At 45.8% G+C, this 12481-nt stretch overlaps 1 protein-coding gene across 1 annotated transcript in view; it reads left to right on the top strand.

Moving 5' to 3' along the window:
• Positions 1–472: 472 nt before the first annotated feature.
• The window catches only part of SLC22A16 (solute carrier family 22 member 16), a 33298-nt gene continuing 21289 nt past the window's right edge, over positions 473–12481 (top strand). The window contains exons 1-2 of the mRNA XM_060283608.1: positions 473–590; positions 10362–10841. Coding sequence (XP_060139591.1) covers positions 523–590; positions 10362–10841 — 548 coding nt within the window. The 5' untranslated portion in view covers positions 473–522. The remainder of the gene's footprint in view (positions 591–10361; positions 10842–12481) is intronic.

The raw sequence follows: 12481 nt of genomic DNA, 5'->3' as shown, positions 1-12481 counted from the left end.
CAGAAATGTGCATATAAAACCAAGTGCTGGGGTAGACTCACGCACAAGTTTGACAGCCACGGAGGTAAGGCGCGCGGTTCCAGACCGAACCCCGGCCTCCGCATTCCCGCCTTGGGCTGTCGGGCGACAACCTTTACCCAGGCACCGGCGCTTCCCTCGAGCGGCGACCCAAACGGACGTGGTAAGTGTCCAGAGTCTGATGGGGCGGCGGGGAGGCCGCGGGAAGTGGCGGGGCTGGGCGCACCGTGCTACTGCGGGCTCCGGGAGCACAGCGCACTATGAAAGAGGCCGCGGCGGCGGGGACTCGCTCGATGGGAAGAGAGAGGAACAAAGCCTGGCCCCGCGCGCGGCTCGAGCACTTTGACGCGCGGGGGACGCAGAAGCCGGGGCGGGCCGAGGCGCGGCGGGCGGGGGCCGGGCTGGGTTGGGCTAGGCTGGGCTGGGCTGGGCGCTGTGCCCGCAGCCCCCGGCTCTAGGCGAGCCTCGCGCGTCCTGCTTAGGAGCGCGGGGCACGGCGGCAGCATGGGGTGCGGCAGCGTGGGGTCCGGCAACTTGGAGCTGATTTTTGACAGCGTGGGGCACTTTGGCAGGTAGGGAGTTGGAGTGGGGGTGAGGAGGGAGGTCGGTGCCTGGGGGCGGAGGGGGAGCCGAGTCGGGGGAGGCGCCGGTGGGGTCTGTTTCTTCCAGTTGCGACGGGTTTCTCGCGCTGAGCTCGCGATCCGAAAACATTTCCATCCCTCCTTTCCCAGAGAAGTCGGGAGGCCTGCGTCCTGACTCCTGGCCCTGGCTGGGCTCATCCTCTCGAACTCTGGCGGCGGCACCTCCCCAGAGCAAGCAGTGGGCTCTGGGGCTCGCTTCGGGAGTGGTGGGTGCAGGGCTCGTCCGGCGCGCCTACCGCTTGACAGGTGGAACCTGGGGCGCGCCGTCTGCGGGTGCCGGCGTCCGGAGCCCCGGCTGGAAAGCCAGCTCACAGGAGTAGAGGAATGCCGGTTCTTGGCGGCTCATTTCTCTAATCGGCCAAACGGGCTCCTCTTTCACTTCCCCAGACGACTGCTGCCCCGCCCCGCCCCGCGGTAGAGTCTTCCTCAGTGCCTGGCAGGTATTGAATTGCTCCAGAAACAACCTTTAGCGGTTGTTGTTTTGTTTTGTTTTGTTTTGTTTCTGTTTATAGAAACCTAATATGTGCCAGCTACACAGTGCTTTATTTGATGCCCACGGAATCTTGCAAAGGAGGTGAATCCTTATCTTAATGATTGGGAAACTGAGGGACCCACAGGTCCCTCAGTCTGTGGGTCAAGGACCCAAAGCTACGGCAAGGTGGGACCTAGGTTTAACCTTTGTACGATTGTCACCCTCTTTTCATTTGTCAAGTTAATTTTAAAAATTTAAAGTGTATTCATTCATTCATTCATGGAGAAAACACTTCTCTGTCTTACCTGGAACGTTTTGGGAGGAGAGGTAGCTGGGTGAGGGGCCATACAGCGTGCGGATCAGAGGTTGGGAGCTCAGTCTGAATCCTGGCCTGCCACTCACTGCGAACGTGACCATGGGAATACTGTGCCTCAGTTTCCTATCTGCCAAGTGAGAATTATAATCATTCCTGCCTTTAGCTCCCTCCCAGGCTTGTGGTGAAGAGATGATGATGTGCTGTTCTCCAGGGTGGAAAGTTGCACAAAAAGTTGGTTATGATTCTCAGTGTCCACAAAAAAGAAGTGGTGGAGCAGGTAGAGGAGGGGCAGGAGGTGCCAGCTCTCCCCTGCTTCCTCCTGACACCTGCGTTATTGAATGCTGAGCTGTGCCTGGCTCTGTCATAAGTTCTTTGTATATGTTACCTTCTTTAACCTTCACTACAGTCCCATGGTATGGGTGGCATCACTCATTTCACACATGAGAAAACCAGGCCTTGCGCCTACATCACAAATCTGTTAGTAGCAGAGCAGAACTGGACGTCCACTGGCCTTCACAGTCCATGCTGTCAACCATGGTGCTCTCCTGAGCACAGCCCTGGGACTCAGCCAGGCCCTTCATGTATTCCCAGGATCATGTTAGCAGTGAGTGGCAGGCCAAGATTCAGACTGAGCTCCCAACCTCTGATCTGCACGCTGTATGACCCCTCGCCCAATATTATCTCATCTTAGACTCCTTGAAGAAGAATAGCATGAGGATTACAAAATCAGCTCCGGGGATGGATGTCTGAGTTCCGATCCTAACTTACCAATTATTAACCGTATGGTCTTGGACATTTGACTTACCACTTCCTCATCTGTAAAATGGGGGTAATAATAGTACTACAAATGTTTATTGTAAGCACTCCACCTTCAGCCTCTCATTTCATCCTCACAGTAACCCTATGAGGTAGTAGTTACTAATGCCATTCTTTCCCCATGTATTTTAGGGATTAACTAAGATACTTAGGTGCTATAACAAAAAGATCCCTCAGTTGGAGTTTGTTCCTCTCTGGTAACTGTGCAGGGCAGGGTGTGCTCCATGGGGCTGTCCAGGGACCCAAGTGGGTGAGGCAGCTCTGCCATCCGTGGCACCGGGGGCAGCTGCTCCATGTCCTTACCCGCATGGTCAAATGTGGCTCACCATGGTGGGAGAGGGGAGAATGGATTTTGAGAGACAGCTCTTAGCCAGCCACAATAATGTATGCAAAAGTCTTATTATTCAGTGAGCTCTCAATAAATCATGGCTATTATTACCTGAGTCCCCATCCTAGTGGGAAGGGTAGATTGTGAAAGCTGCTTATAGGAAGGAAAAGGGTAACAAGTCAATGCTTACAGCAAAAGGTGAAAATAGTGTAAAATACTATAAAATATCACAGTACCCTTATTTTCTTTGGCATTTGCTCTAATTGGTCTTTTTATTGTTTATAAGCAGAGAGTTTATTGTGTATTATTATTATTTAGTCTTAAGGAAACCTAGTTTATTGTGTATTATTATTATTTAGTCTTTTTTTTTTTTTTGCGGTACACGGGCCTCTCACTGCTGTGGCCTCTCCCGTTGTGGAGCACAGGCTCCGGACGCGCAGGCTCAGCGGCCATGGCTCACGGGCCCAGCCGGTCCGCAGCATGTGGGATCTTCCCGGACCGGGGCACGAACCTGTGTCCCCTGCATCCGCAGGCGGACTCTATTATTTAGTCTTAAGGAAACCTAGTGAAAGTGTTAAGTAGAAAACCCTAATTATCTCTCATTTCTCATTAGTCATTTCTAAGGTGGGGAAGCACTATCCTAATCACCTTTAAGAGAGGAAAGCGGGACACCTAAGAAGAATTAGGTTTCCAGGACTCGTCCTGAAGCCATATTGAAGTTACAAAAACTTCATGGCTTAAGTCCCATGTTAGAGGGAGTTGAGGAAACCAAGATTCAGGCATCTGTGTTGGGGGATCTAAGAACCTGGATCTTTGAGTTATCTTGGGATAAAGGGAGAGATGGTTTAAAATTTCAGAGTTGGAATGTTGAGCCTTGTGACTGACTTAATCTATGGATGTAGGTACCGGGGCCAATATATGAACCTTTTAGGTTTTTTTTTTTTTTATTTTGGCTGCATTGGGTCTTCGTTGCTGCACACGGGCTTTCTCTAGGTGTGGTGAGCGGGGGCTACTCTTCATTGGGGTGCGCGGGCTTTTCATTGCAGTGGCTTCTCTTGTTGCAGAGCATGGGCCCTAGGTGCGTGGGCTTCAGTAGTTGCGGCGTGGGCTCAGTAGTTGGGGCTCACAAGCTCAGTAGTGTGGCTCGTGGGCTCTAGAGCGCAGGCTCAGTAGTTGTGGTACATGGGCTCAGTAGTTGGGGCTCGCGGGCTCAGTAGTTGGGGCTTGCGGGCTCTAGAGCACAGACGCAGTAGTTGTGGCGCATGCGCTTAGTTGTTCTGTGGCATATGGGATCTTCCCGGACCAGGGATCGAACCCTTGTCTCCTGCATTGGCAGGTGGATTCTTAACCACTGCACCACCAGGGAAGTCCCTTAGGTTCTTTTTTGACTTCACCTTATGAACATCATAATAACTAGCACTTTTATGCACCTACAGTATGCCATAGTGCTTTCCATGTATTAACTCTTTACATTCCCACAACAACCCATTTTTCACGTGAGGAAACTGAGGCTCAGAAAGGGTAAGGATCTTGCCCAAAGACCCAGATGGTAAGTAACCAGAGACAAGATTCAAACCATGGCAGTCTGGCTCTGGATCCATGCTCTTAACCACAATGGGATGACACTAGTTATGCTTCATTATACAGAATTATACAGAATTATATAAATCTAGGACCATTATACAGAATTATATAAATCTAGGACCAAAAATAATCTTCTTCACCTGTCACCCAGATAGCATGAGTCTGTTTCCTGGGGGTTCTGATCATCTTTGCTTTTCCTTGCCTCTGGGTTTCCTGTCTATTGTGTCTGTATGACTCTTTTTCCATTAGTGTTTCTCTCCAGCTGTGGGCACAGTGATATGTTGTGTCTCTGTTGTTCTTTTTTTTTTTTAATTAAAAAAAATTTATTTTGCCTGCACCACGTGGCATTGTAGGATCTTAGTTCCCTGACCAGGGGTGGAAACTGAGCCTCCTGTAGTGGAAGCGTGGAGTCTCTAAGTCTGTTTTTCTGAAGGGGCCTTAGGCTGGGGGGGACACCTTATGGACAACAATCTTTATAAGGGACAAAGTGATATGTTGGAATGCTAGACACCTAAGGAAGTAGGGTTTTGTTTTTTTCAGGAAGTTATCCTTGTAACAGGGAAAGGGAAATTCAAATTGAAAGAGCGCTCAAGACCTTCCCAGCATGTAGAAAGTATAATTATATGAACTAGCATGGTTTGTTTGGGGACTGCTAGGTGGCTTATTATTTATGGAGTATAAAGTATGAGGGTGAGAGAAGGCCAGTGAGGGGTACACTTAACAGTCATCCACAAGAATATTTTCGATGTCATGCTAAACAGTTTGGGTATTAGGATCACTGTGGAGAATGAAACGTGCATTGGAGGGGCAGGAGTTGGGGCAAAGAGACCAGAGAAGACCCAGGTAAGAGCCCTGGTGGGAGATAATGAGGGTCTGGACCGGAGCAGGGGCAGTGTGAGCAGGTAGGATGGGATAGTTTTAACCAGTGGAATTGATAGGTCCTCCAGGCCCTAAGGCATGAAGGAGAAGTGGGATGGACCATGAGGGCCCCCCATGCCCTGCCCCTACCCCATATTTCTGGTTTGTGTGGATGGTGGTGCCCTAAACTCAGAAGCAGTTACACTCCAGGTGGGGCAGGCTTGGAACTTAGGTATTGAGACCCATTGGAGGCTCTTAACGCAAATTCATTGTGGGAATTCCAATAAGAAGCCAATAAGTGGTATTACATTGATACATTAATGATAGAGGCTTGATGGACACAATTTGACACTTTTATCATTGTAATCATTGTTTTTGAATAGCTAGAAATGCTCATAATGTATATGTCTACACATTCCTATATATGTGTTGTTTTTTGAATGTTGGGCCATAGTTTATTCCTGCAAGTCACATTGAAAAGAAAAAACAGCTAACATGGAGGTGGTGGGTGTATGCTGCTGTTAGAATCTTGCACCACTAAAGTTCTTCATGGCACAAATTATACCCCTTTTGTTGTCATAATAGATATACATAAATTTTTAAAATTTAGAAGTGCCAGTCTTTTTTTTTTTAAACATCGTTATTGGAGTATAATTGCTTTACACTGTTGTGTTAGTTTCTGCTGTATAACAAAGTGAATCAGCTATACGTATACTTATATCCCCATATCCCCTCCCTCTTGCATCTCCCTCCCACCCCTCTAGAAGACACCTTCTTGTCAGCATGGATTGGGTGGCCAACCAGGGCTGCAGTCTAGACGATACGCACCCTGTGGACAGATTGGGTGTGCCTCGGCAGCCATTCCAGTCACACCTCAGCAGGGGCGTTGCTGAATACTTTTTCCTCTCCCTGGGTCTTGCAAATATAAGACTTCTAAACTGATGTATTATGTATATACAGAAAAGTGTGTACCCTAATCTACAACTTGATGAATCATCATGAAATGAACACATACGTGTTACCACCCCAGATCACCCCTTCTCATGCCCCCTTCTCTCCCCCAAACTCACTACTATCCTCACGTCTAACACCATAGGTTAGTTTTGCCTGATTCTAAACTTTGTATAATTGGAGTAAAAAATCACGTACTCTCTGTCTGGCTTCTTTTGCTCAACACTGTGTTTGTGAGATTCACACATATCGTATGTCACAGTAGTTTGTGGATTTTCATGGCTGTGTAGTATGTCATGGCATGAATATTCCACAGTTTATTCATTTACTGTCAACAGAGATTTGGATTGTCTCCAGGTTGGGTTTATTATGAATAGTCTTTCTTGTATATGACTTTCGGAGCTCATGTACACATTTCATTGGGTATTTTCCTAGGAAAGGAATTGCTCTGTTACCTGAATGTGCATGTGGTCAGCTGCCAAACAGTTCTGCAAGGTGGTTGTAATAAATGACACCCTCGCAAGTTGTTTATGAGACTTCCAGTGGCTCCACAACAATTGTTAAGTATTTTGAATGCCAGACGTTGTGTCAGCATATGGTTAAACCAGGGAATTCAATTTTTCGGAGCGGGAAGCTTGCTTGCTTATTTATTTATTTATTTATGTACTTATTTACGGCTGTGTTGGGTCTTCTTTGCCGCACGTGGGCTTTCTCTAGCTGTGGCGAGCGGGAGCTACTCTTCCTTGCGGTGCGTGGGCTTCACATTGCGTGGGCTTCTTTTGTTGTGGAGCACGGGCTCTAGGGTGCACGGGCTTCAGTAGTTGTGACATGTGGGCTCAGTAGTTGTGGCTTGTGGGCTCTAGAGCACAGACTCAGTAGTTGTGGCGCATGGGCTTAGTTGATCTGCGGCACGTGGGATCTTCCCGGACCAGGGCTCGAACCCGTGTCCCCTGCATTGGCAGGCAGATTCTTAACCACTGCGCCACAAGGGAAGCCCCTCTCCTGGGAAGCTTATTAAGCTTGTATAGAGTCCTGGATCCCACCTCAGGCCTCCTGAGGGTGGGGCAGAGAAGACAAATCCTAGCTTCAGAGGCCTGCCAGGGTAGGTACTCTGTTGCGGGGACTGTGTGTGAATGGAGAATGAGAATAGAACACTTGTGTGACTCTGTAGAGAACTCTAGTGACAACTGTGGGGTTCAGGTTGGCTGGGGAAGGACCTGAGGCCAGGAATATGGTGACAAACTAGAGAAGCTGGTGGGATTCAAAGACTGGAGCCCTGGACGGTGCAGGAGGTGGGGTGAGTGGGAGGGACAGGGGGAGCTGGGAGGATGGGAGGCCGTGGTCAGAGGGCAAAATGTGAGCTTTTCAGCAGTGGAGCTGCACCAGGTGATGAGACTACTTAGGAACCAAACCCAAACGCCTTCAGGGGCAGGTAAACTTCAGACAAACAAAATCTGTCTGCTGCTTGCGGGGGCTGTGTTGTACTTTGCAGTGTTGGAATTTGGGGGGTGGGAAGGAGTGAAAGACTTATAACAATGATGTATGTTACATTCTCAGTCATATTCATATAGGATGCCTCTTAGGTCCCAAACAGGATTTGGCTGCAAGAGGATCTGGTGCCCAAGTCTTTCATTGCCTCGGTGTCTGGCAGTTAGACACGGGCCCACCGCAGACTCCAGTCTGTGATGATCTAGACAGGGTGATTCTCCCTCTGTTCTAGACACCAGGAGCTTGCCTTTAGGGAAAGACTCCATGCTGCCCTTTTCCTCTGGCATCTCCCAGGCAGCATTTATAACTTTTACCATAATTTATATAACTAATCTCCTGCTGGAAGACATTTAAATTTCCAGTGTTTTCCAGTTACAGACTAAACTTGTACATTAACTTTGGGAGAGTTGATATCTTTATGATGTTGAGTACTTGTTACTCCAGGGAAGTAAAGAATAAAACTTACTTTCAAGGGCAGATGGTAATACCCATTAGTCTAATATCTTCTAGTGTAGTAGAGATGCTTAGGTGCTTGATTTTAAAAAAAGAATTAGTAAATCTGAACTCTTTTCTTAAGTAAGATTAGCTTTCCACTTTATTTACATGAGTAATTTGCTAAGCAAAGATTGACCAAACTTCAGGTCACTGTCGGTTTCAGTCTGTAAATTTCAGACCCTACATTTACTTTTAAAATTTTGAATAAACTTTTAATTTTTGGACAATTTTAGAGTTACAAAATAGGTGCAAAGAGAGTAAGGAGTGTCCCTGTGTGACCCTCATCGTTTCCCCCATTGTTAACACTTTATATTACCATGGGATATTTGTCAAAACTGAGAAACAGACATTAGTACGTTACTATTAGCTAAACTCTAGACTTTATATAGATTTCATCAGTTTTTCCAGGAATGTCCTCTTCCTGTTCTAGGATCCAATCCCGGGTACCACACTGCATTTAGTTGTCATGTTATCCCACTCTTCTCTGGTCTATGGCAATTTCTCAGTCTTTCCTTGTTTTTTATGACCTTGACACTCTTTAGGCGTATTGACCAGACAACCTATAGAATGTCCCCCAATCTGGGATTATCTATTGTTTTCCTTATGATTAAACTGGGGTTATGGTTTTTGGAAAGAAGGCCACGGAGGTGAAGTGCCTGTTCATCACATCACATGCGGGGGAATGTGATCATCCATACAACATCACTGAGGATGTTAACCGTCAACATCCGGTTAAGGTGTGTTTGCCAGATTTCCCCACTGTGAAGTTTCCTTTTTTCCTACTGTGTTCTTTGGAAATGAGTCTCTAAGTCTAGCCAAGCGGGAAAGAGTGGGAATTAAGGTCCATCTTCTGTAGAGAGGGAATATCTACAGGTATTAGTTGAAATTCTACTGTAAGAAAGATTTGTTTCTTCTTTCTTTTTTCTTTATTTGTTCAGTCATTTTCTTATATAAGTATGGTGTATTTGTCAGGGTTCTCCAGAGAAACAGAATGAGTAAGAGATAGATATAGATAAAGGTAAGAGGAGATTTATTGTAGGAATTGGTTCATGTGGTCCTGGAGGTGAGAAGTCCCACAATGTGATGTCTGCAAGCTTGAGACCCAGTGCTATAATTCAGTCCAAGTCCAAAGGCCTGAGAACAAGAAGCTGATGGTGTAAGTCCTGGTCTCAGTCCAAAAGCCCAAGAACCAGGAATGCCAGTGTCTTTGGAGAGCAGGAGAAGACGGATGTCTCAGCCCAAGCAGAGAGATCAAATTCGCCCTTCCTCCACATTTTGTTCTATTCAGGCACTCAACAGATTGGATGATGCCCAACCCCACTGGTGAGGGTGATCTTCTTTACTCAGTCACATGCTAATTTCCTCCAGAGTCACCCTCACAGACACACCAGAAATAGTGTTTTATCAGATGTCTGGGGATCCCTTAGCCCAGTCAAGTTGACATGTAAAATTAAACAACATAGTATAGGACATCATATCATATGACATCATATCATATCATATATCATATATCCCAAAGTATTAAAAGGATTGTCAGTGCAGGCTATCTTTCAACAGGTTAAAAAAATATATATGACACGAATGCTCACTAGATCTGATTTGCCTTCTGAATGACATAGTTGTGAATACATTTTATTCAAAAGCTATCAGCATGTGTACTGCTGGAGTTCAAATAACTTTAAATGTTGTGAAACTAATTTTATTAATGTAGCTAGTGAGTGAATGGCACTTTCACATTACAGTGCTACCTCAGGTTTTAGCTTGACATTTGGAAAGAGCTTGCTTTGGCTTAAGATAGACTGAATTTATCTCCCAGCTCTTAATTCTGTGCTCTGAGCAAGTCACTGGCCTTCCCTGAGCCTCAGTTTCCCTCTCTGTAAAATGGAAATAAAAACTACTTCATGGAATTCTTTAAAAATGTTTTATTTTATTTTATACTTTGGATTATACTGTGCTATTTATTTTGTTGCTCAGATCGTCTCAGCTTTGCCCTTTGAGAGCTCATACTGGTTCCTCTGTCCCCCTGACACGCCACCACGTTTTCTGTATTTTGAGTACTTCCTTACTTTCTGATACTGTAAGATGCTCCAGGCTTATTTTGTATTCTCCCTGTCCTGGTCTTAGAATCAGACAATTTTCCTGGTTCCTTTTATAGGAGAATGATATCTAGAGCCCAAGATCTGGGCACCGATGTGCTTGTTGCTCTTGGGATATCATCGCTTTTAGGCCCTGTTGACAGATATATACACATATGTATACACACATATCTATAATTATTTCTGTGTTTATCCCTTTATCCAAGCTAAGGCATAATGGAGACCTTTCATATTTGCATATGTCTTTTTTTAGCCCATAGGCCAGATATAATAACTTGATTTTTTTTTCTCTTTGCAGATACCAGATATTCCTCTATTTTGTATGTGCCTTCCAGAACGTCTCTTGTGGTATCCATTACTTGGCTTCTGTGTTCTTGTCAGTGTCCCCACAGCATACTTGCAGGCCCCCAGGCAATGTGAGTCGGGTCCTTTTCCAAGATATCTCTAGTTGGAGGTTGGAGGACATCTGGACCCAGTTTTCCATCGGCCGTGAAGATCACATCATAGTGCAGCTACAGGACGGTGAGATTTGGGAGCTCACAAGCTGTCACAGGTTCCGGAGGGATGACAAGTCGAGTTTGAACTATGATTATAACGGCCGTAAGAGTAGTTTCCCTTGCTTGGATGGCTACATCTATGACAAGAGCAAGTGGCGCAGCACCGTGGTGACTGAGTGGGATCTGGTGTGTAACCGAGAATGGTTTGGAAGGCTGATCCAGCCTACATTTATGCTTGGAGTCCTGCTGGGAGCCGTGATCTTCGGCTACCTTTCTGACAGGTAAAATGAAATGTTTAGTATTGTTACATCAGTGTAGGGTTCATTTTCCTATCTGATTTTCTTAGGGGACAGGGAATTATGTTCAAAACTGTAGTCATTTTCATACCTCATATCTCAATTCCTTGTTGATCTGTTATTTAGAGACACAAAATAACATAGTGTTTAGGGGATGGGTTCTGAAGACAGTCTGCCTGTGTTCTGCCATTTATTAGCTGTGGGACCTGGGTGAATTGCCTAACATGTGTTTTAGAATCTCATGTGTAAGCTGGCAATGAAAATAATAGTGCTCACCTCAGAGGGTTATTGCAGAATTAATACAGAAAAAGTACCTTGGACACATAACCACTCAGTAGTGAATTTTTTTTCTTTAAATAGATTTGCTTTTTAGGAGGATAGTCTGGTCCTAAGCAATAATATCTATGAAATTGTGTGATATACCAGCCATATTTTTAAGAAATACACATTAAAATGAATATGTAGCTCTTAAAATAAAGCAAAGTTCATCTCTATATGGACATGGACCACACTTTTCGTATCTATGCTAAAGTACAGAGATGAACTTATTTATTTGGTCCCCATAGTTGTGAGTTTTACAGGTAAGTGCTGGGCACTGGGAACCTAAAAACAACTGCTTAGGTCAGAAATCCTTGCCCTCAGGGTGTGCTAGTCAAATGGGGCCAACAAACATGTCCAAATAAAAATTATAGGGCTTTGTTTTGTCCAGGGCCATACTAGAAGTAAAAGCAATGGAGGCAAAGACTGTGGAAGCCTAAAGGGAGGAGTACCCAGGTCTTTCCCCCCAACACACACATCCCCTCCAGGAGGTGGCATTTGAATAATGAAATTGGAGCAGAAGCGGAGTCTAGTTATTATTTGGTGATTGAAGTTATGTTTCAGTGTTTAAGAATCTTCTGCTTCATAACTGTCTTCCTGGGAAGTGTGGAAGTTAGGGTGTCAGTGGGGAGAGGAACAAAATAGGAGATGAAGAGGCAGATATTCCCTTTTGGTAAGTCTGTCAGTGGAGGAACTGCAAGATGCAAGGTGGCTACCAGAGTGATGGGGTCCAGAGAAGGTTCTTGTCTTTGACTGGAAGAGACTTAAACTGAAAGGGAGAAGTCAGAGGTGAGCGAAAGACAGAGGAAAAAGAAGTAATTGGTAGAATAAGGCCTCAGAGGAGGTGGGAAGAGACATGATCCTATACAAAGACTGCAAAATGGTATTTGTAGAGAAAAGGGTGTGGTCTCTAGAGAGGAGGAAAGAAGAGAAGCCTGAAGGCAGATGCAGGTCATGTTGGCAGGTGGGCAGACAAGGAACTTGTGGGGCTTTCTCTTTGATGGTCTCTGTTCTCTGCAGGAGAGGGCTGCTCATCTGCTGAGAGTGAAGACTTTGTGGGTGGTACAGGGGGTTGATCAGGGATGGATGAAAAATAGTTTTAAATGGCATTCAGGACTCAAATGAGATTGGGAACATTTATGTGCAGGGCCAACAATCCCTACTAATGCATGTGGGAGCAGAGAAGGCTGAGGCCATGAAAGTGACTGTTTCCAGTTTGCTTGCATACCCTCTGCTGCACTGGGCAAGCCTGTTGGTTGGAATCTCAGGACTGTATTTTTTTTGCCTTACAATTATCTGTCAGGGAC

The sequence above is a fragment of the Globicephala melas genome, chromosome 14 (genome assembly GCF_963455315.2).
Source record: "Globicephala melas chromosome 14, mGloMel1.2, whole genome shotgun sequence".
NCBI lineage: Eukaryota > Metazoa > Chordata > Mammalia > Artiodactyla > Delphinidae > Globicephala > Globicephala melas.
This window is presented reverse-complemented; position numbering and strand designations above follow the sequence as displayed.